We start from the raw sequence: 24,622 nt of genomic DNA, 5'->3' as shown, positions 1-24,622 counted from the left end.
ACTGTAACGTTTTTTGTTTCCGGCGAAAAAGCCGGAAGCGCCGGATCCGACGCTTCCGGCTTTTTGCTACAATGAAAGTCTATGGGCACCGGAATGCCCTGGATCCAGAAAAAGACGGATCCAGCCACCGGATCCGTTTTTTTAAGACTGCGCATGCTCAGATCCAATTGGCCAGCCCCCAGGAAACAGATATAACCTGCTAGACGGATCCAGCAGAAAAACGGATCCGTTTCTACAGTTCTCCAAAATTTATGCCGGATCCGTTTTTTCTAAAAATAGCCGGATCCTACCTGACAGCAAAAAACTGATGTGTGAAAGTAGCCTTAAACAAATCTGGCATTCCATAATTCTCATATTTTTGGCTGCTATGGCAAACACTGTCCTGGTCAGCAATGCAGTCAGTGATAGTCATCTCAATGCGACTACAAGGACCATTAATCTATGTCAGTAATACAAGTCTACTCACCAACAACAGATGCCGAAAAAGAGGACAGTGAACTATTCTACAATCAAGTTCAAGAGGAAATCCACAAGACGCCAAACAAGACTTGCTCATTAGACTTGAATACTGAAGTGAGCCACGGAAAACATGGAACCGTTGTTGGAAATTTTGGTCTTGGTGAACGATATGAGACTGGAGGAAAATTCATTGATTTTTGGAAGACAAATCAGCTGTCCATCATGAACACCTTCTTCTAAAATCATATGGAGACTCTAGACATGCACATCACCAAACTGGACCTATAAGGTTAACTATATATGTGTTCGACAAAGATGGAGGTCGTCAATCATTTCCCTGAACACAAGGCCAGGAGCTGACTGTGGACCTGATCATGAACCTTGGACAGCAAAGATTAAAGTCAAGCTACGCAAACTAACTAGACAACAGACCCTTTCCAACTTCGCTTTGTCCTACATATTTAAAGTTTTTTGGACCTGTCTCCACAACCGATTCACATGACTGGACACAGATGAAAGAAAGCCTGATGAGTTATGAGCTCATATAAAAGACTATTATTACTGAAGAAGCCAGTAAGACAATAAACAAGAGGCAAGAAGAGAATAGAATAGAATTGTAGAGTTGGAAGGGACCTCCTGGGCCATCTGGTCCAACCCCCTGCTCAAAGCAGGATTCGCTAAATCATCCCAGTCAGATGTCTGTCCAGCCTCTGTTTGAAGACTTCCATTGAAGGAGAACTCACCACTTCTCGTGGCAGTTTGATCCACTCATTGATCACTCTAACTGTCAAAAAGTTTTTTCTAATATCTAATCTGCGTCTCCTCACATTCAGTTTCATCCCATTGCTTCTAGTCGTTCCTTGTGCAAATGAGAATAAAGTTGATCCTTCTACAATGTGACAGCCCTTTAGATATTTGTAGATGGCTATTAAGTCTCCTCTCAGTCTTCTCTTTTGCAAACTAAACATTCCCAAATCCTGCAACCTTTCCTCATAAGACAGGGTTTGCAGACCGGTCACCATTCTGGTCGCTCTCTTCTGAACTTGCTCCAGTTTGTTGATGTCTTTTTTAAAATGTGGTGCCCAAAACTGGACACAATATTCCAGATGAGGTCTGACCAAAGAGGAGTAGAGGGAAATAATGACTTCACGTAATCTAAACTGTATGCTTCTGTTAATACATCCTAGAATTGCATTTGCCTTTTTTGCTGCTGCATCACACTGTTGACTCATATTTAGTCTGTGATCTATTAGTATACCCAAGTCTTTTTCACATGTGCTGTTGCTTAGCCCTATTCCTCCCATTCTGTATATGCTTTTTTCATTTTTATTGCCCAGATGTAGTACTTTGCATTTTTCCATATTAAAAACCATTCTGTTAGTTGCTGCCCACTTCTCCAGTTCATTTATATCTTTTTGAATCCTCTCTCTCTCTTCTCTAATATTAGCTATCCCTCCTAGCTTTGTGTCATCAGCAAATTTAATCAGTTTACCCTCAATTCCTTCATCTAAATCATTGATAAAGATGTTGAACAATACAGGGCCCAGGACAGAGCCCTGTGGTACCCCACTTGAAACATTCTTCCAACTGGATGTGCAGCCATTTACGACCACTCTTTGGGTCCGATCACTAAGCCAGTTATGAATCCACCTAACAGTTGCCTTGTCCATTCCATACTTAGTCATTTTTTCAATAAGGATTGTATGAGATACTTTATCAAATGCTTTGCTGAAGTCAAGATATACTATATCTACAGCATTTCCTTGATCCACCTAATCAGTGATTCCGTCATAGAAGGAAATTAAGTTAGTCTGACATGACTTATTAGTTACAAACCCATGCTGACTCTGTTTAATCACTTCATTCTTATTCAGGTACTGACATACATGTTGTTTAATAATTTGTTCAAAGATCTTTCCTGGTATAGAAGTCAGACTCACCGACCTATAGTTGCCTGGGTCCACCTTCTTCCCCTTTTTGAAGATAGGAACAACATTTTCTCTTCTCCAGTCTTCTGGGACTTCTCCTGTTCTCCAAGAATTTTCAAAGATTATGGAGAGGGGTTCAAAAATTTCTTCTGCTATCTCCTTCAGTACTCTGGGGTGTAATTCATCTGGACCTGGAGACTTGAATTCATTTAGGTTAGCTAAGTGTTTTCTCACTTTCTTTCTGTTTATAGATATCCTGGATTCTTCTATTCCCTTAATAGGACAGTGAAGAACAGTTGATGTTACATTTCCTTTCTGAGAGAAAACAGATGCAAAATAGGAATTTAAAAGTTCGGCCTTCTCAACATCCTGTCTTACCATTTCATCATTTTCATCCTGTAAAAATCTTATAGCATCTTTGACTTTTCTTTTACTTTTGACATATCCCCAAAATCCTTTATTATTGCTTTTGACATCTCTTGCAAGCCTCAATTCATTTTCAGCTTTAGATAATCTGATTTGTGCCCTGCAGGTTCTGCAGACAGCATTATGTTCTTCTTTAGATATGCCTCCCTCTTTCTATTTTATAAACATTTCTTTCTTCCTTTTTAGCATGTGCTGAAGTTTTGTGTTCATCCATCCTGGTTACCTTAAATGCTTCCTATTCTTCCCTCTTTTCGGAATTGTTAACAATTGTGCTTTGAGAATTTCATTTTTCAAGATTTCCCATCCTTCCTGGACATTTTTGTCTTTAAGGATATCCAGCCATTGGATCCCTCCAATTCTCTTTCTGAATGCCTTAAAATCTGCCTTTCTGAAATCTAACCTTGACGTCTGAGTCTTCACAGGTCTTCCTCCTCTAGTTATCCAAAATTCTAAAATAGCATGGTCGCTACCTCCTAGGGTCCCAGCCACTTTTACCTCCTCAACCATTTCCTCCCTGTTTTATAAGGATTAGATCCAAGGTAGCAGTTCCCCTTGTTTTCTCCCCTACCTTTTGGAAGATAAAGTTGTCAGCAAGAGAGGATAAGAATTTTCTTGATCTGTTAGTTTTGCCTGAGAGAGATTCCCAACAAATGTCTGGATAGTTGAAATCTCCCATGACAACTATGTCATATTTTTTGGAGAACTTGGCCATTTGATGCATAAAGAGTTAATCCATATCTTCAGCTTGCACAGGCGGCCTGTAGTAAATGCCTACAATGGTGTCCTTTCCATTGTTCTGTCCTTGTATTCTTACCCAAACAGTTTCCACAGAACTCCCGGTCTCAGAAGCTTCAATCTCTGTGCAGATATATGCATTTCTAACATACAATGCGACACCTCCTCCTCGTTTATCAAGTCTGTTTCTTGCAAATAAGTTGTATCCTTCTAGTCTTGTATTCCAATCATGTGTATTGTCCCACCAAGTTTCAGTGATTCCAATGACATCATATTTCTTTTCCTGCGTTAGTAGTTCCAATTCTCCTTGTTTGTTGCCCATGCTTTGTGCATTAGTATAGAAACATTTTAGTTTGTGATTGTTTTCTCTTTTTCCAATATTTTTATTAATTAGATTCTTTTGTCTTTGTTCTTCCTTTCCACTTCTAATAGCAGAGTTCTCAATAGCATTTGTCAGGTGTATGGCTTTTTCTGGTCTTTTGCTTCCCTTCCCATGTTGTTCTAGTTTAAAGCTCTCCTTACAAGTGTAGCAAGGCGACTTCCAAATACATGTTTCCAGTCTTGGTAAGGTGCACCCCATCTCTAGCAAGTAGTCCATCGTAAAGGTAATTCACTCCATGATCCATAAATCCAAATCGTTGCTGATGGCACCATCGACGTAGCCAGTTGTTCACCTGCAGAATCTTATTCCACCTCCTTGTTCCATGGCCATCCTCTGGGAGGATGGAAGAGAAGACCACCTGCGCTCCCAGTTCTTTCACTTTCTTGCCTAAGTCTTCAAAGTCTCTGCAGATGGTTTCCAGGTCATTTCTTGCGGTGTCATTTGTCCCCACATGTAGTAGCAGGAACGGGTAGTCATCTGTAGGTCTGAAGAGTCCTGATATCCTGTCAGACACATCTTTAATTTTTGCACCTGGAAGACAGCACATTTCTCTTGAAGTTATATCCGGTTTGCAGATAGCGGCCTCTGTTCCTCTCAACAGGGAATCCCCCATGACCACCACTCTCCGTTTCTTCTTCACAACATTTTTCTTTCTCCATCCAGGAGGACACTGAAGGCATTCAAGGTTGCTGTTTGTTGGCAAAGTCTTATCCTGATGTATTTCTTCATCGTTGTCCTGCGTAAGAGCCTGGTACTGGTTTCTGAGCAGTATGGGTGCTGACCGCCTGCTGATCCTCCTGCTTCTCTGGGTCACATGTCTCCATTCCTCTGTTTCTTCAGGTGCACTTCGAATTTCTTCTCTTTCTGTAAAATGAAGAGATAATTCTGCTCTGTCTAAGAACTCTTCACCTTCCTTAATGATCTTCAACGTAGCTAACCTCTCTTCGAGATTTTGCAACTTTTCCTCCAACAGGGACACAAGCTTGCATTTGTGGCATGTGAAGTTTGGCTTTTCCACTGGTAAGTCTGTGAACATGTAGCAAGAAATGCAGCTCACCAAATGGCTCCTGGCCTCTTCCATAATGAGATTTCTTAAAAACAGTGAAAGATGAGCTCGCGGAGACTCTTCACTTATCCCAGAAGGAACTGGGAATATGCAAATGATCTCCTCAAGACTCTTCCCCTGGTTTTCTGATTTCCTCTTTTCAGCTGCAACGGCCAAAACCCAGTGATTGGTTGAGCTCGCGGAGACTCTTCACTTATCCCAGAAGGAACTGGGAATATGCAAATGATCTCCTCAAGACTCTTCCCCTGGTTTTCCGATTTCCTCTTTTCAGCTGCAACGGCCAAAACCCAGTGATTGTTGAGCTCGCGGAGACTCTTCACTTATCCCAGAAGGAACTGGGAATATGCAAATGATCTCCTCAAGACTCTTCCCCTGGTTTTCCGATTTCGTCTTTTCAGCTGCAACGGCCAAAACCCAGTGATTGTTGAGCTCGCGGAGACTCTTCACTTATCCCAGAAGGAACTGGGAATATGCAAATTATCTCCTCAAGACTCTTCCCCCAGTTCCATGGGTAATAGAAGAGGCCCTAAAGATTATAGAAGAAAGACGAATGACAAAAGCAAAAGGTAACAAGCTGGACGCAGACAACATCAGTAAAAGACTGAAGAGTGCTATTTGAGCTGACAAAGAACTTTATTACCAAAAGATAAGTACAGAGACAGAAAGAGAACATCTGAAGGGCAAGATCAAAAAAGCCTTCCTAAAGATGAAAGAGTTGTGACGAAAGTTTCATCCATGGGCATGATGAAAAACGACAACGAGAACAAGCTAAGTGAGCCAGAACAAATCGAGGAAAGGTAGAAAGAGTACATGGAGCACCTCTGCAAGTAAGACTTAGTGATAACGAAAGAAACTGAGATTGGAAATGATAGAGAGCCGAACATCCTGAAAGATTAAGTCATTGCTGCGATAAAGCTTTTGTCAAACAACAAAGCGCCTGGACGTGACAATATTCCAATAGAGCTAATAAAGTCTTCTGAATTAGAAATTGATATCATTACATGCCTGTCTCAACACATATGGACAACTGGTAAATGCCCCAAGGACTGGACAAGATCTGTGTTTATTCCTTTTCCGAAGAAGAGAGATGCTGTCGACTTTGAAAACTATTGTACTATTGCTCTCATACATCATGCCAGCAAAATACTCCTGAAGATCCTACAAAGACGGTTACAACCTTACCTTGACAAAGAGCTGCCATACAAGCAAACTGGATTCAGAAAAGGCAAATAAACGAGATGTGATTACTAACATTAAATGAATAATGGAAAAGGCCAAAGAATACAAGATCTATTTTTGCTTCATCTGCTACATGCAAAGCGCTCGACTGTGTTGATCGCCAGAAACTTTGGAATACCATAAAAGATATGGGTGTGCCGAACAATCTGGTATTTTTATTAGGAACCTTTACATTGACCAAGAAAAAACAGACCTGAGACCTCAAAGAACATGATTCGGGCCGGTTTTTACCGACCCCAGTGTTGTAATCGCCGTTATTACCGGAATAACGGCGAATGCAGAAAAAGCCATATTTCCCATTTAATTTCTCTCTCCTCTATGATCGCATATCAGAAGAGAGAGAAATTGGGTCCCCCGTTACCCCCCCACACACACACACACACACACTCACACACTTCCCGGTACCTCTGGTGTCCCTGGATCCTCCTACATCCCCTCTGATGTCCCGGGCAGCGGCGGCGTCTTCCTGGAAGGAAATTTCGGGTGCATTTTATCACCCCCTTTAGTTAGGTAAAAATAATAAAATATATATTTATTTCCATTTTTCCATTAGAGCTAGGGATAGGGTTGGAGCTAGGGTGGGGTTAGGGGTTAGGGTTTGAGTTGGGGCTAGGGTTAGGGGTGTGTTAGGGTTGTGGTAAGGGTTATGGCTAGGGTTGGAATTAGGGTTAAGGCTGTGTTGGAGTTTGGGTTGGAGTTAGAATGGAGGGGTTTCCACTGTGTAGGTGTATCAGGGGGTCTCCAAACGTGACATGGCGCCACCATTGATTCCAGACAATTTTGCGTTCAAAAAGTCAGAGTGCTCCCTCCCTTCTGAGCCCTGCCATGCACCCAAACAGTGGCTTTCCTCCCACATATGGGGTGTTGGCGTACTCAGGAGAAATTGCACAACAAATTTTGTGGTCCATTTTCTCCTGATACCCTTGTGGAAATAATAAAAAAATTGGTGCCAAAGTAAATTTTTTGTGAAAAAAGTAAAATGTTCATTTTGTCCTTCAACACTGCTTTAGTTCTCGTGAAGCACATGAAGGGTTAATAAACTTCTTGAATGTGGGTTTGCGCATCTTAAGGGACGCAGTTTTTAGAATGGTGTCACTTTTGGGTATTTTCTGTTATATTGACCCCAAAACTCACTTCGAATGTGAGATGGTCCCTAAAAATGGTTTTGTATATTTTGTTGGAAAAATGGGAAATCGCTGGTCAACTTTTAACCGTTATAACATCCTAACAAAAAAAAAATTGTTTTCAAAATTGTGCTGATGTAAAGTTGACATGTGGGAAATGTTAGTTATTAACTATTTTGTGTGACATCACTCTCTGATTTAAGGGTACAAAAATTTAAAGTTTGAAAATTGCAAAATTTTCGCCAAATTTCAGTTTTTTTTTCATAAATAAACACAAGTGATTTCGAAGAAATTTTACCACTAACATGAAGTACAATATGTCACGAAAAAAATATTCTCAGAATCAGTGGGATACGTTGAAGCGTTTGAGCTATAACTTCATAAAGTGACTGGTCAGAATTGTAAAAATTGGCCTGGTCATTAAGTACCAAATTGGCTCTGTCACTAAGATGTTAAAATTCATTCCAATGGGGAACTTAGTGTTGAGATGCAGACTCCAGAAGGCTTCCCCCATAAGTCCTTTTCCAAGGATGCTTTATTCTATTCAAAGCATATTTACACACGTTTCATCTGTTGCCTCCTTTTTCCTATTTCATCTACCATTAGATGAAACCAATCATGTCATCAGATGTCTGCAATGTCAAATTAACTATATTGGCTGTACAATCCGCAAGCTCAAGCAATGAATTGTGGAGCATATATACAATATAATTTGTATCAATACCTCCTATTCTGGAGCGACTAAACATTTTGTTTGCAGCCATAAATACGACCTTTTCACGTTTTCGATTTTTTGGGCTGGAGATGATTGACTCTACGGTCAAGGGAGAGGATTGGAAAAGGACTTTAATGATGAGAGAAGTTTTCTGAATTCTGCATCTCAACACTAAGTTTCCCAATGGAATGAATTTTAAGAATGATTTGTGAAATTTGTGTTTTTTTTCCTCACCTGTTTCTCTTTCACCTGTTGTATTTGTTATGTAATTAGTATTTGTATTGTGATTGGTTATTCCTTTCTATACAAGTCCTTCTGCATTTCTTGTCTGATATCCTAAGACTAAGTGTGCACACTGCGCCAGAAACATCTCAGGCTGTTTTATGGGGAATTACTCTGTCGCCTAATTGGGGGACACAGAACCTTGGGTGTTATGCTGCTGTCCACTAGGAGGCGACACTATGCATAATCTGAAAAAGATTAACTTTGGCTCCTCCTCTGCAGTATACACCCCTGGACGGCGTCAGCCTTCTCCAGTTTTTGCTTAGTGTCGCAAGGAGGCACACCTTTTTTCTTCCGTTTTTTTCCTTTTTTTCACGGAAATACAGATGAAGAAAAGTGGGTCTCCAGCGAGACTCCCGGCATGGCTCCCTCCTCGGTCCCCTATTAGGGGTACCCGGTTGAGGTCGAGGTGGTTTTTTTCCCCATGTCGCTCCCTCCCCAGTCCCTCGGGTCCTGGTTCGAGGTCGAGACCCCCCTCCTTCCCCAACCCCTTTAAGGGGTCTGGGTTGAGGTTGAGGCGAGGATGAAGACCCCCTGACGGTGACAGACGCACCCTCCCTAATCCCCCGCAGGGGGTATTAGGTTGAGACACCTCAGGTAGGGTCGGAGATCAGGCAGCATTCCGCAGCTTCCAGGGACCCCAGGCCGGCTGAGGGATCCTGTGGGGGCCGGGGGAGGGTGCGGACTGGATGGCACAGCAGAAACAGGGCTTTTGCTGCGTCCCTGTCTCTGCAGCAGCAGCGGCTCCATAGCCCTTCAGGGGCCCCCCATACAAAAACCGCTACCCCTGCTACCCCCACCGCTATCCAGTCGACCGTTCTGGGGGGGTCTGGTACAAATCCGCCCCCCCCCCCGGACTACCGCGCTGCTCTGGAGCCCTCCTGGGCATCAGGCTTCAAATTTAGACCGCGGCTTCGGCCTAGCTGAAGCCGCCGCCTTTTCCCCGCCCCCCGCCCCCCGGATGACCAAAATGACACACTGGAGTGTCATAGAAGGGGCAGATTGAGGCAGAAAGGGGGCGTTTTTACACAGCCCAGCGCGCCCTTTTCAGCTCTCCGCCCCCTCCTCCCTCTCCTCAGAGCCCCGGTGGCCATTTTTTCTGGATGAGATCCAGGAGAGAAGCATCACAGCGGTCTCCGGGGGGCACAGAACTTGGATCTGTCGGCGCTGGACCTAGGGGCACACCGGTGGGGTAAGCTCACAGCTGGGTTCTCATTACTCAGCTGTGAATCTATACTTCATATAAGGCTTTCTGTGGGTTCCCTCTGCGTAGCCACCCCTGTACGATCCCTTATAGCCAGCCTCTGTGCACTATGCCGGGCTCAAGGAAGAGAACCAGGCAGGAATGTTTCTATGCATTCTGCACAGCCTGCAAAGCCACGCTCCCTAGTGGCAGCACGTATCCGCACTGCCGGGACTGCATCCAGAACTCTGGGTCAGAACCCCAGGGAGTCCCTACTGACGCTTCAGTGTCACAGGCCACGCCGGAATGGGCAACTCAGATGTCTCAGTCTATGTCACAGTCCATAGACAACCTAACTGCTACATTGCTGCAAGCTCTGCAGAGTCTGGCTCCGGCTATGGACGGTACACAGCAAACGGACAGCTTGTCTCAGGAACATGCTGCTTCCGACTCTCACAGACGTAAGCGGACTCACAGGTCTCGATCACCTGAGTCGCACTATAGCACAAGGTCGTCCCCCTCTAGGGAGAGACAGCGTCATTCCAGGTCTCCTGGGCAGTCCCCTGCCACAGACAGACAGTGCAATTTACCACAGGGATCCCCCACCACAGAAGACCCCCGCCCCAGGTCGCCCTCCAGGGATCACCTTAGTGAGGCACAGGATTCGGAGGGCATCTGTGACTCCGACTCAGATAATGAAACGGTCAGGTCCGTGGTACCTTCTCCCCCTAGCAATACAGCGCTAGTTGAGGACATAATTTCTTCTATTCATCGGGTGATAAAAATTCCAGAGTCGCCCCCGGAAGTCCCAAAACATAGGCTTTGCTTCGAAAGTGTTCAAAAACCACCTAAGGTCTTCCCTAATCACGATGAATTTGAGAAAATACTTACCAAACAGTTTGCACAGTCTGACAAAAAATTCGCTAATCGCAAATATCTGGAAGCGAAGTACCCCTTCCCACAGGAAGACACCAAACAATGGGCAGATCCACCTGAAGTGGACCCTCCGGTTTCTAGGCTAGCAGCGCAGACTTTACTCTCTCTGCCGGATAGCTCAACCCTCAGGGACGCAGCAGACCGGCAAGTAGAACGCATGGCTCGTTCTATTTTCGAAGCGGCAGGCGCCTCTCTGGGCCCTGCATTTGCTTCAGTTTGGGCAGCCAAGGCCATCCTAGCTTGGGCCAAAAGACTACAGGAGGGTCTTCAGGCTTCAAATCCTGAACTCTCGGACCAAGCGGTCCAGATGGCAGTGGTAGCAGACTACATGATTCATGCAGCCCTGGATTCCGCCAGAGGTGTAGCGGGAATAGCATCAAACGCCATCACGATCCGACGCATCCTCTGGCTGCGAGAATGGAAAGCGGATGTGGCCTCAAAGAAGTCCCTCACACGACTTCCGTATTCTACTGGTAGACTTTTCGGCGAAAAGTTGGACACCATGATAGCCAATGCCACCGGGGGTAAGAGTACCTCTCTCCCTCAACTAAAACCGAAACGCACGTTTAAACGAAGAAACCAGACGCGATTCCGATCCTTTCGGAATTCCTCGGGCTGGTCCGTTTCGCGCCCAGTGCAAAACCGCAACCGTTCTCCACGCAGAGACAACCCACGGACGCAGCAGCGACCGGACAGGGCTTGGCAGTCGAAAGCAGGCCAAGCGAAACCCAAGGGAGGAAAACCTCAGAACTTCACTTCATCATGACTCGAGACCTCCGGAAGACACCCCACCAGTAGGCGGCCGACTTTTACTCTTTCAGCAAGTCTGGCTGCCTATTACAGAAGACAGGTGGGTCAGGGAAATAGTGTCTTCCGGATACAAGATAGAGTTTACTTCCGTTCCACCGAACCGGTTCTTCCTTTCTGTTCCTCCAACACCACCAGAAAAGGCTCGTGTCTTCCACCAAGCGGTTTCCTCTCTCCTTCAATCAGGAGTTGTGGTGCCGGTTCCCGCGAATGAGAGATTCCGAGGATTCTACTCAAATTTGTTCGTAGTCCCCAAGAAAGGAGGCGGCATCCGACCCATACTGGACCTAAAACAGCTCAACAATTACGTACGGGTCCGTCATTTCCGCATGGAGTCCTTCCGGTCCATCATTGCATCCATGGAGCAGGGAGAATTCCTCGCCTCCATAGACATACAGGATGCGTATCTCCACATACCAATTGCTCCCGCCCACCAAAGGTTTCTCAGGTTCGCGGTCAACCAAAACCACTACCAGTTTGTCGCCCTTCCGTTCGGACTCGCCACGGCTCCAAGAACGTTCACCAAAGTCATGGCGGCCACCATGGACGTCCTGCACTCAAGAGGCATTCTAGTCGTCCCGTACCTGGACGACCTCCTCGTCAAGTCTCCCACTTTCAAAGACTGCGAGGTCAGTGTCTCAATCACTCTAGACACTCTGAGTCGCCTGGGATGGCTAGTCAACCTACAGAAATCGTCGACCATCCCAACTCGGACTCTAACATTCCTGGGAATGGTATTCGACACCACCAGGGGCCTGGTGTTCCTTCCCAAGGACAAGACACTGGCCATCCGTCTGGGAGTTCGCACACTCCTTCGCAGTCCTCCTCGATCTCTCCGGTTTGCCATGAGAATCCTCGGCAGGATGGCAGCAGCAATAGAGGCAGTGCCATTTGCCCAGTTTCACCTCAGGGTCCTTCAACTAGCCATACTCAGATCTTGGGACAGGAACCCCTTCTCCCTCGACAGGGAGTTCAGGTTGACGTCATCAACCAGGAGGTCCCTGCATTGGTGGCTCAAACCAACCTCGCTTACACGAGGGAAGCCATTCCTCTCAGGACAATGGAAGATCCTGACTACCGATGCAAGCCTGACAGGCTGGGGGGCGGTGCACCTACATCACAGGGCACAGGGCAAGTGGTCACCGAAGGAAGTGACATTGCCCATCAATGTTCTGGAAATCAGGGCCATTCTCTTGGCACTGAGAGCCTTTCATCACTTGCTTGCAGCCTCGCACATACGGATACAGTCGGACAATGCCACGGCTGTGGCATACGTGAATCACCAAGGCGGGACCCGCAGCGCCCAGGCGATGAGAGAAGTGGCTCATATCCTCCGCTGGGCGGAAGACACAAGGTCGGTACTTTCTGCGGTACACATTCCGGGTGTAGAAAACTGGGAAGCCGACTTCCTCAGCAGGCAAGGAATGGACTCGGGGGAGTGGTCTCTCCATCCCGAGATTTTTTACCAGATCTGTCAACGATGGGGAACCCCAGATGTGGACCTAATGGCATCCCATCTCAATACCAAGGTTCCCAATTTCATGGCCAGGACACACGACCCGCGGTCGCTCGGAGCGGATGCCCTGGTCCAGGACTGGTCCCAGTTCCGACTCCTGTACATTTTTCCACCCCTCCCCCTAATCGCCAGGGTCGTGAGGAAGGTCAAGCAAGAGGGAGTTCCGACCATCCTCATCGCGCCAGACTGGCCCAGACGTACTTGGTACGCCGGCATCGTCCAACTTACGGCAGACGCCCCCTGGCGTCTACCCGTTCGCCACGACCTTCTGTCTCAAGGTCCGTTCTTCCACCAGAATTCAGGGGCCCTCAATTTGACGGCATGGCCCTTGAAACCTGGATTCTAACCCAGGCAGGTTTTTCACCGGCAGTCATTGCAACTATGATCAGGGCAAGGAAGCCTGCCTCCGCCAAGCTCTATTATCGTACCTGGAGAGCCTTCTTTTCTTGGTGCGAATCTCATGGACGAGTCCCACTCCCTTATTCCCTCCCGAAGGTACTAGGTTTTCTTCAATCGGGCCTAGATGCCAAGCTATCCTTAAGTTCGCTTAAGAGTCAGGTGTCGGCGCTTTCAGTCCTTTTTCAAAAGCGCATTGCAATTAAACCGCAAGTAAGGACTTTCATCCAGGGAGTTTCCCGATTGGTTCCTCCCTACAAACGTCCGATGGATACGTGGGACCTCAATCTGGTCCTGACAGCATTGCAAGCTCCACCCTTCGAACCTCTTAGAGGAGTTCCACTCTCCATTCTGTCTCAGAAAGTGGTTTTTCTAGTGGCTATCACCTCGTTACGCAGAGTGTCGGAATTGTCAGCACTTTCCTGCAGACGACCTTTCCTAGCCTTTCACCAGGACAAGGTGGTTCTCCGCACGGTACCATCCTTCCTTCCGAAGGTTGTGTCCAACTTTCACCTTAACGAAGAGATTTCACTGCCTTCCCTTTGCCCGGTTCCGGTTCATAGAGTGGAGAAGGCTCTGCATACGCTTGACCTAGTCAGGGCATTGCGGATTTACGTGTCCAGGACTGCACCTTTCCGGAAATCCGATTCCCTCTTCATTCTTCCGGAAGGTAGTCGCAAGGGGTTGCCGGCTTCCAAGGCTACCCTTGCCAGGTGGATCAAGTCCACCATACATGAGGCCTACCGACTTAACAGTTCCCCTCTTCCGGCCGGTATCACGGCACACTCTACACGGGCAGTAGGGGCCTCCTGGGCCATTCGGCATCAGGCTTCGGCACAACAAGTGTGCAAGGCGGCCACTTGGACTAGCCTACACACGTTTACGAAACACTACAGTGTTCATACCCAGTCCTCAGCGGATGCGAGCCTGGGTAGACTGGTTCTGCAGGCGGCAGTACCCCAAGTCTAGGGGACTGTCAGCACAATATTCGTCCACTGCTTCCCACCCAGGGACAGCTTTGGGACGTCCCAAGGTTCTGTGTCCCCCAATTAGGCGACAGAGTAAAGGAGATTTTTGTGTACTCACCGTAAAATCTCTTTCTCTTAGCCTTTAATTGGGGGACACAGCTCCCACCCTGTTGCCCTTACGGGCCGTTGTTTCCTGTTGAGTTCTCATATTGTTCTTGAGCTCGTACATAGTAGCCTTCTTACAGGCATGGTTATGTTATTTGGTTACGTTCCTCCTTATGCTTTGGCACAAAACTGGAGAAGGCTGACGCCGTCCAGGGGTGTATACTGCAGAGGAGGAGCCAAAGTTAATCTTTTTCAGATTATGCATAGTGTCGCCTCCTAGTGGACAGCAGCATAACACCCAAGGTTCTGTGTCCCCCAAATAAAGGCTAAGAGAAAGAGATTTTACGGTGAGTACACAAAAATCTCCTTTTTATTCTTTTTTTCTTATGGACTGAATAAATCTGTTTGAATTTTGCATGGATGGTGTGCTATCTACAATCCATCTCTACCGCATCTAGTGCTGTCTTTACCAGGGAGGTCAACAGCCTCCAGCTCCATTGCTGCTGCCTTTTAGGATTTGGGATTCTAGCATTGAGTCTCCCTACACTCCTCTCCATGTCAAGATCACGACTTCTCTACTTTGGACACATCATACGAAGAGAGCAATCACCGGAGAAGGACATCATGGTTGGAAGAATAGAAGAAGCAAGGCGAAGAGGAAGAATAGCAACCCAAAAGCTTGATACTATCAAGATAACAGCAGACAAGAACCCGGTGGACCTATCTAGGCTTGCACAAAATCAATCCTCTTAAAAATCGTACATCCATCAAGTTACAATGGCTCGATATGGAGCCGAAGACTGTTAAGAATTAAATAATAACAATGTAACAAACACTGCTTCTTCTTATTTGGATAGAATGGTAAGGCTGCAGTTAATGAACGGCTGTTCACTGGCTGCAGAGGTCACCTGATTCATGGGGGATACTGGCAGCCGTACAAAAGGGCAGTGTTTTTGAGGAAATATATATTTAAATAGATAACAAGAAAAAACTGGAATAGCAACAAAGCGATACCTTATTGGAGTGCACGCTTCCCCAACCAGTGTTCAATTGACATAACAGGATAAGTAACAAAAAACAGGGAACCAGCACATGAAGTAAAAAAAACCTGAACTTTAATGCCCAATGGCGTGGCAACGTTTCGGATGTGAAATCCTTTTTCAAGCAATGTGTATAGCAATAGGACAAGTATATAAAAGGTGCAAATGTTTACAATTTAGTACAACAATTGGGTAAAAAAAAAAATTTAAAATGTATGTTCCATGTCATAGTGATTATATAGATATTTCCTCCACCGTAATACGTCGGAAGAGGCAGAGGGAGATGGGGACAGACGCAGAGATCCTCACTGCGCAGGCTCCCTGCAGTGTGAATACATCATAACACACTATGGGGTGGGATCTGGGGCCTCCGCTACACATAGGCGTGATATCCTTACATCATCACCTGATGTAAGTTCCCGGGCAGCGCGCACGGCACATGCCCGAGAAATGTTTGCAGAGCGCAGGCGCCGGTCACGTAACGAGGAACAGAGGCGGCGCACGGAGGCAAGAGGGGGATGTGGACGGCTGCGAGGCGGTTGAGACAGGCGAGAAAACATACCTTCATGACGCAATAGAGGTATGGCGGGGAATTTATAAAAGTCTTTATTTCAGCGTTCCTAGGGATAATAAACATAAGAGCCACCTTCAGCAGCACTAAGGCTGCATTCTGTGAAGGTGGCTTTTATGATTATTATCCCTAGGAACGCTGAAATAAAGACTTTTAGAAATTGCCTGCCATCTTTAACTTTAATAGGCCCTGGGGGGTGGTGACAGGTTCCCTTTAAAATAGTGAACAACTCCTTTAACCATGAAGATGTAAATAAGGACTAAACTGTAGGTAGGAAGCTTCATCTAGTGTCGACTGTAAGCAGACAATATTTTATCATACCTATGGGAAGAGAAACAGTTTAGAACTGTATAGATAATTTATATGAACACGGTTATCTGGGCCTAAAACATGATGATGCCATATAACCTTCCCTTTTTAGACCTCCCGACCTCCTTTGTAAAGGAGATCCACGACTTTGTACTTGAACAATTCAACAGCAGCCAGTCTGAGCTGCAGAAGATCTTACATGATGTGGAGAGACTACACAGCGAACTTAGTCCTTTGAAGCTGAGATGTCAGGCCAATGCCGCTTGTGTGGACCTCATGGTCTGGGCTGTAAAGGATGAGCAAGGTAAGAAAGCCATTACTGTTCACAGCCATGATCGTACTGTACTGGGAGTAAGACTTTCCAGATGTCTATAATTACATGCTTATTCAGCACGATCATCACCAGTGTGACCAAATGTTCTCAGAAATTGACCACAAATGCCATAACATCATTTTGAGACTAATTGCCATTACCGCTGACCAGGGTCCTGCTGCTAATTTAAAGCATCAGTTACCTTTTGCTCTAGTTTATACTAATGCTGGATAATATCATGTAATATTAATTTTTTTTTTAATCAGAATCCTTCAGATTGATAACTATGAAGGTAATGGGTTATGTCTGGAATTTGACAACATATTTTCTTTATCGCCTTATTGGGGGACACAGATTACCATGGGTGTATGCTGCTGCTGCTAGGAGGCTGACACTATGCAAAACAAGAAAATTAGCTCCTCCCCAGCAGTATACACCCACCGACAGATACCAAGTACCTCAGTTTGTGCTTAGTGTCTGTAGGAGGCGGACCGGGATCTCCCCAGATCCGCATCTAACCATTTTCTTTTAGGTTTTGTGTGTGTGTATTAATCTTTTCCCCTTTATTTTCCAGATTCTACACCGGGAAACAGGGGGTAAATGTTCACCCTGCTTTCCCATATCATGCAGCTGAGCGAGCAATGTGGTGTTACCCACATCGCAACTCTCAGGACCGCAGGCAGGACCCTTTCCCTATCACCCTCGGGTGCTACGGGCTGACTTCAGGTGGCGGGTCCTAGCCAATTCCCCTCCTCACCCCTTTCCTGGGACAGGGCTGAGAGGAAGACGGCGGTCACCGGCGGTGACTATCCCTTGCAGGCAGAAGGGTTTGGTGCCGTCTTCTGCACTTTCCAGAGAGAGTGCGGGGCAGAGGACATTCATTCCCAGCGGCACCCACTCATCGCGGGCCCCTGTGGTCATCCTCTTCAGGAAGCATGTGGACGTCAGGTAAGCAGCCAAAAGCGCTACCATCAGTCCAATGCACACTCCTTACAGTCTCGTAGCAGAGTCTTCTTTGAATTTCCCGCCCATTCTATGCAGCCGCGCGCCTCTCAGCTCCCACGCCGGGTGCCCTTCCCTGAAGCAGCAGGCAGCGGGGCCTCTCTCCCTTACCTCCCTCATCCACCGTGGCGTCACGGGATCATCGCGCCAGGATCAGGGCTGCGGGGGCAGAAACCGGCGCGGCGCTGATTTTACTTTCACTTTCTGTTCTGCTCCGGTGCGCGCCCACTGCAGAGCGCGCGCTTTGTTGGCGCCATTCCTCAGTCCGTCACAGGACTGCGCTCTGTTCATGGATCCTTTCTCTCCTTATGACCCGCCCTCCCCCCCCCCCGCAGGTCTCAGCCAATCGCGCAGCGCTGCCGCCCAGCGCCGCCCATCTCTAAGGTCCTGCCCCTCCCTGATTCCTCGTGTGACACATGCCAGGGATCTCAGCTTGGGGGACTCTTCTGCTGTTCTTCTGCACATCAGATAACGGTGCTGGTGACGGTAGGCTCTTATTTTTTTCTGAGCCCCTAATTTTAGCCCCCGCGGCAGTACTCCCTATTCAGATACTGGCCGCAGTAATTCTGCAGTCCTTGCATATGTCCTACTCTGCAGGGGCTCCTTACCCTAGACTCGCCGCTACTCACTACGCCTGTGCGCACTGCAAAAAAGAAGCGGGCGTCAGGGCAGTTGTCTCCCTTCTGCCCGTCCGGCAGTCCTTCTGTGATGTCTGCCCCACCGGAGCACCCCGAGTCCCGGGATGAGCGCACCCCTCCTCCTCCAGAGTGGGCTGCTGCAATGTCTCTCAGTCCCTGGTCCAGGTCTTGGAACGTCTTACGCAACTATCTTCAGCCACCTGTGCTCTGACCGCCTCTCACGGTGAGTCGTCTGCACCTGACCGCGACCTCCACAGGGACAGGCCGGATAGGATTGCTAGGAAGCGCGTTATCTCTAGCTCGTCTTCCAGCTCGCAAGGTCCGTCCGCTCCACCCAGGCTGCTTTTCTCGTCTCCCTCGTCAGAAAACGACGGGATCTGACTCAGACGCAGATAACATGTTCAAGTCTCAGGACATGGTCGATAGTCTCATATCGGCCATTTTCAAAACGCTCGAAATAAAGGAAGATAAAGCTCCTCTTCAGGACGGCTCCGTCCCCTTTAAACGAGCAAAACCTTCCTCCCGAAACTTTCCTAACCACAAGGCGTTCGAGATCATTTTATCCAAACACTGGGAGCCCCCTGAGAAGCACTTCTCAGGCCGCAGGTACTTAGAAGACCTGTATCCATTCGATGCGGACCTTCTTACAAAATAGACGAAAGCTCCCGAAGTGGACCCACCAGTTCCTCGTCTATCCTCTTTGAAGCATATGGCGCCTCTTTCTGCCCTATTTTTTGCTTCTGCCTGGGTGGCAAAAGTAATTTCAGCTTGGGCAAAAATTCTTCGCAGGGGCACTCTGTCGGCTGCCCCTCAGGACGAGTTGGAAGTTCTGGCAGACCAAATTAAACATGCGGGTAAATACCTTTTGGCCGGTTGCGTAGCAAGGGCTAACAGCAATATAGTGGCTGTACGCCGAGGTCTTTGGTTACAGTCATGGAATGCGGATACCACTTCTAAAAAGGCGCTCACCAACCTGCCCTTCTATGGTTCTAGGCTCTTTGGGGCCAAGCTGGATCAAATAATTTCCGATGCCACTGTGGGTAAAAGTACTTCCCTCCCCCAGTCTCGACCAAGACGCCTTTTTAACAGAAAGGGTTTTTCGTCCGTTCTCGTCCACAGAGAGATCTGTCCAGCAAGAGCGCCCTTCCGCATCTAGGGAGCGAGAGCAGAAGAAACCATCTTACAAGCCCGCTCCAGGTCCTCAGGTGCCCGTTCCGGTAGGTTTGCCTCCAAGTGACGGGGCACCCCCACCTGGAAGTGTTTCCAGGGTGGGAGGCAGACTGTCCTTTTTCGTGGACACTTGGCTGTCGGTTGTCAACGACGCTTGGGTCAGGGAAATCATCGCATCCGGTTACAAGATCGAATTTTCTTCCCCAACAGACAGGCGTTTTTTCCTGTCTCGACCTCCAAAACAACGGTCCCACATTCCAGGATTCTTTCAGGCCGTCTCTTCCCTTCTTTCCGCCTGAGTGATTGTTCCCGTTCCATCAGACGAACGGTTTTTCAGGGTTCTACTCAAATCTCTTCGTAGTCCCGAAGAAAGACGGCTCCCTGCGGCCAATCGTGGACCTCAAATTGCTCAGTCGCCACGTGAAGAGTCTTCACTTCAAAATTGAGTCTCTTCGATTGGTGATGGCCTCAATGGAGCCCGGAGAATTTCTCTGCTCTGTGGACATACGGGATGCCTATCTTCACATCCCTGTTTGCTTGCAGCATCAGAAATATCTCAGGTTTGTGATTCAGGAAAGTCATTACCAGTCACGGCTCTTCCCATCGGCCTAGCCTCCGCCCCCCCGTATTTTCACGAAAGTGATGGCGACGGTCATGGCCATCCTTCGATCCAGAGGGATTCTCATAATTCCTTATCTGGACGATCTCTTAATCAAGGGCCTGTCCCGTCAAGACTGTCTCCTAAGTCTTCAGATAACCCTGGATACTCTCTGCCGTCTCGGTTGGTTAGTCAACAAAGAAAAGTCCATTCTCAGCCCCACTCAGCGTCTGACCTTGTTAGGCATGGAATTCGACACAAATCTGGCCCGGGTGTTTCTTCCGAGGGGAAAAATTTGCGTCTCTGTTCAAAGGGATTCGAGCCCTCAAACGGCCAAAGCCCATTCCCCTTCCATTCTGCATGAAAGTTCTGGGGAAGATGGTAGCTTCCTTGGAAGCAGTGCCCTTTGCACAGTTTCACTTCGCCCTTTTCAGCTGTCCCTCCTTTCAGTCTGGGACAAGACAACGAGGTCCTTAGACCGGCCCATTCTCCTTCCTCTCAAAGTGAGGCAATCCCTCACTTGGTGGACAAGGTCTACGTCAGTCCTCCAAGGGAGGTCCTTCCTCCCGCTTCAGTGGCAAGTCGTCACCACCGATGCCAGCCTCCTGGGTTGGGGAGCGTTTTTTTTTTTTTTTTCTTCAGAGGACGGCCCAAGGACACTGGAACCCACACGTAGCTCTTCTTCCTATCAATCTGCTCGAGATCAGAGCAATCTTTCTGGCCCTTCTTCGCTGGCAACCCCTTCTCGTCGGCAACCGATCCGCATTCAGTCGGACATCGCCACGGCTGTGGAGTACATAAACCATCAGGGCGGCACGCGCAGCCACCAAGTCATGTCAGAAGTGGCCAGGATTCTGCGCTGGGTGGGACGTTACGTCCCAGCAATCTCCGCCGTTCACATTCCAGGGGTGGAAAACTGGGCAGCCGACTCTGAGTCGTCAAGACCTAGCGTCAGGCGAATGGTCTCTCCATCCCTCAGTCTTTGATCAGATGTGCAAGCGCTGGGGTTATCCGGACGTCGACCTCTTGGCACCTTGGATGAACCACAAAGTTCCGCGCTTCGTAGCCAGGTCCAGGGACCCTCTAGCCGTCGCTTGCGACACCCTAGTAATTCCGTGGTCCCAGTTCCAACTACCTTATCTTTTTTCCACCTCTTGCCTTGATCCCAAGAGTGGTCAAGGAGATAAAATCGGAAGGCGTTCCAGTAATTCTTGTGGCTCCAGACTGGCCAAGAAGGCCTTAGTATGCGGAACTGGTGAACATGCTCGCGGACGTCCCCTAGAGGCTTCTAGACCGTCCGGATCTTCTCTCGCAAGACCCCTTTTCTACGAGAATTCTCGGTCTCTGAATTTAACGGCATGGCCGTTGAGGCCGCAATCCTAAGAGAATCAGGTTTTTCCAACCAGGTGATTCTGACAATGATCAAAGCCATGGAGCCGGCCTCTTCCCGCATTTACCATAGGCATTGGAATGTTTTGGGTTTTTTTTCCGTTGGTGCGGGTTTTCTCCAGTCTGGCTTAGATTCGGGTCTGTCTCTTAGTACCCTCAAGGGCTAGGTTTCTGCCTTGTCTATCCTCTTTCAAAGAGAGCTCGCTTCCTTAACGCAGGTTAAGACGTTCCTCCAAGGAGTCGCTCATGTGGCTCCTCCTTATCATTCACCAATAGAACCGTGGGATCTCAATCTCATTCTTAGCGCTCTTCAAAAGGCGCCATTTGAGCTCATCCAGGACATTCTTTTCTCACTTCTGTCATGGAAGGTAACCTTTTTGATCGCCATTACATCCATCAGAAGAGTTTCTGAGTTAGCAGCCTTGTCATGTCATTATCCTTATCTGGTGCTCCATCAGGATAAGGTCGTCCTCAGGCCCGTTCCTTGCTTCCTACCAAAGGTGGTTTCCTCCTTTCACATCAACGAGGATATCGTTCTATCGTTTTGTCCTGCTCCTTCTCACCCTCTTGAGAAGTCGCTCCACAAACGAGATGTTGTTAGAGCCTTGCGTGTCTACCTCGCTATGACCGCTTCACTTCATCAGTCCGATTCATTGCTGGTCATCTCAGAAGGTAACCGGAAAGGGCTTCCGGCATCCAAATCCACGATCGCTCGCTGGATTCGTTCTACCATTCAGGAAGCATACCGACTTCAGGAAAACGGCCCCCTCCGGGAGTGAGAGCTCACTCCACCCGGGCTGTGGCTGCTTCGTGGGCAGTTCGTCATCAGGCTTCGGCTTTGCAAAATTGCAGGGCCGCAAACTGGTCATCCTTGCACACCTTTGCGAGGTTCTACAGGGTTCATACCCAGGCCTCGTCTGATGCAGTTGTTGGTAGGAAGGTTCTGCAGGCGGCGGTGGTTCTGCAGGCGGCGGTGGCTCACCGGCCGACCTAAGCCTTTCCGGTTCTTTCGTTCCTTTTTGCTGTTCCCGCCCTTGGGACTGCTTTGGAACGTCCCATGGTAATCTGTGTCCCCCAATAAGGCGATAAAGAAAGATGGATTTTTGGTTCCTACCGTAAAATCTCTTTCTTGGAGCCTTCATTGGGGGACACAGCACCCTCCCTGTTTAAGTTGTACCGTGTTGGGCTTTGAGCTCCTTGTTGGGTTGGTACACATGTTTAAAGTTCCGTGGCTTCTCCTACAGCTTTCTCACCAACTGAGGTACTTGGTATCTGTCGGTGGGTGTATACTGCCGGGGAGGAGCTAATTTTCTTGTTTTGCATAGTGTCAGCCTCCTAGCAGCAGCAGCAGCAGCATACACCCATGGTAATCTGTGTCCCCCAATGAAGGCTCCAAGAAAGAGATTTTACAGTAGGAACCAAAAATCCATCTTTTTCATATCCCTAAATGTATATCTTCTTGTTGGTCTGTTTGTCTTACAAATGCTTTTCAGTCAAGTAAATTTGTTTTCATTCTGTATCATTATATACTGATTTTTTTTTTTTACTATAGGTGCAGAGAATTTATGCATTAAACTGTCTGAAAAGCTTCAGTCAAAGACATCTAGCAAGGTTATCATAGCTCACATGCCTCTCCTGATCTGCTGCTTACAGGTGATGTTAGACAATGTTTCCATTCTCCCTACAGATTAAAAAGATGTTGATGTATAGATGTGCGGTTACTTAATATCTCACTTCTGCTTCTCTTCCTACAAGGGGCTGGGTCGGCTCTGTGAACGCTTTCCTGTGGTCGTTCACTCAGTAACTCCATCCCTTCGTGATTTCCTGGTCATTCCTTCTCCAGTGCTGGTGAAGTTGTACAAGTATCACAGCCAAAATCAGTCAGGTAGGCTTTGGTTCATTTCATCATTTTAAGGTTGAAAGAAGACACAGGTCTATCACATTCAACTTATGAATGTGTTGATGCAGAGAAAGGCAAAAATGCCATGAGGCAGATCCTAATTGCCTCATATTAGAAATTCTTCCCAACTCCACATTCTGCTATCGGACTAGTTCCCTAGATCAACATCCCATTATAGAATCTAGCACCCATAACCTGTATTATTATGTTTATCAAAAACTGCATCTAAGCAGGGTCGGGTGCGGTGGGTGTCATGGTCCGGTCCGGGAACTCCCATCTTCATACGATGACGCCCTCCTTCTTACTTCTCCCTCGGCTCCTGTGCAGGCGTACTTTATCTGCCCTATTGACGGAAGAGTAAAGTACTGCAGTGCGCAGGGGCCGGGAAAGGTCAGAGAGGTCCGGCGCACGCGCACTGCTGTACTTTACTCTGCCCTCAACAGGGCGGATAAAGTACGCCTGCGCAGGAGCCACGGCAGAAGTAAGAAGTAGGGCGTCATCGTATGAAGATGGGAGTTGCCGGACCGGACCAGACACCCGGGTGAGTATAATATAACTTGTTTTTCTTATCTTTCAGGTTACATCGGGGGCTTATCTACAGCATTACAGAATGCTGTAGATAAGCCCCTGATGGCGGTGGCCGCATCTCATGGGGGAAAAATGAGGTGACAGATTCCCTTTAAACTTGTTTAGTGCATCAATAATCACAGCATCATGTGGCGTTTCATAGACTCACTGCTCTTCCAGTAAAGCATCTGCATCTGTGATGATGATTAAACCTTCATCACTGTCAGTGATTAAACTTTGAGGAACAAGGCTTCATTATAACATGGTGTTTTAATGTGTTAAGTTTTGTGTGAAATTAGAGAAAAAGTCACAACTATTATTGTTGCTTTAATTTCAGGGCTCTCTACGTGCAAAAACTGGGTTTACTATACATATTAATCAGCGTAAAAATATTGTTCTTTTAAGGGCTGTTAGCACGCTCATCTGTGTTTAAGTGTTATTTTGCCAAATAATAATGATGATAACTTAAGTTACCGTTGCATGCAAAAAGTTTTTTTTCAAAAAAGTTTACCCCTTAACACCAGCATTCTCCCTCCTCTGTCAGTCCTTACCTGCATGGTTTGTTTGCGTAGATGTCTTAAGTCTTTCTACTCATCATTTTTTAATTTCATTTTAGCTTCATGAGTCATTTATTTTAATTTGTGTAGCTATTTTCTTAACATTTTGGGAGTGGTCACACTGGAAAATAACCCATCCTTTATTGTCTACAAAGCGATTTGTATGTGTATGATATGTGTTCCTTAAGGCTATTACAACAAAGTCAATTCGCTGAGAAGCTTAATACACCATTCCACTCTGGGGAGTATAATGGTGTACTGCCCACTCCACCAGGGATTGATTGGGGAGATGCAAATATAG

The 24,622-nt window shown here is 47.3% G+C and overlaps 1 protein-coding gene across 2 annotated transcripts in view; it reads left to right on the top strand.

The window, feature by feature from the left end:
* PI4KA (phosphatidylinositol 4-kinase alpha) overlaps positions 1 to 24,622 on the top strand; it is a 201,207-nt gene that overhangs the window by 45,409 nt on the left and 131,176 nt on the right. For both annotated transcript variants that reach the window (XM_073559137.1, XM_073559136.1), the window contains exons 11-13: positions 16,300 to 16,491; positions 22,850 to 22,950; positions 23,053 to 23,182. In XM_073559137.1, the coding sequence (XP_073415238.1) occupies positions 16,300 to 16,491; positions 22,850 to 22,950; positions 23,053 to 23,182 (423 nt within the window). The remainder of the gene's footprint in view (positions 1 to 16,299; positions 16,492 to 22,849; positions 22,951 to 23,052; positions 23,183 to 24,622) is intronic.

This window comes from Dendrobates tinctorius, unplaced genomic scaffold (assembly GCF_039654945.1).
Source record: "Dendrobates tinctorius isolate UK_male_01 unplaced genomic scaffold, ASM3965494v1 ptg000265l, whole genome shotgun sequence".
Taxonomy (NCBI): Eukaryota; Metazoa; Chordata; class Amphibia; order Anura; family Dendrobatidae; genus Dendrobates; species Dendrobates tinctorius.
Note: the sequence above shows the minus strand (reverse complement) of the source record. Positions and strands in the feature narration are given on the sequence as shown.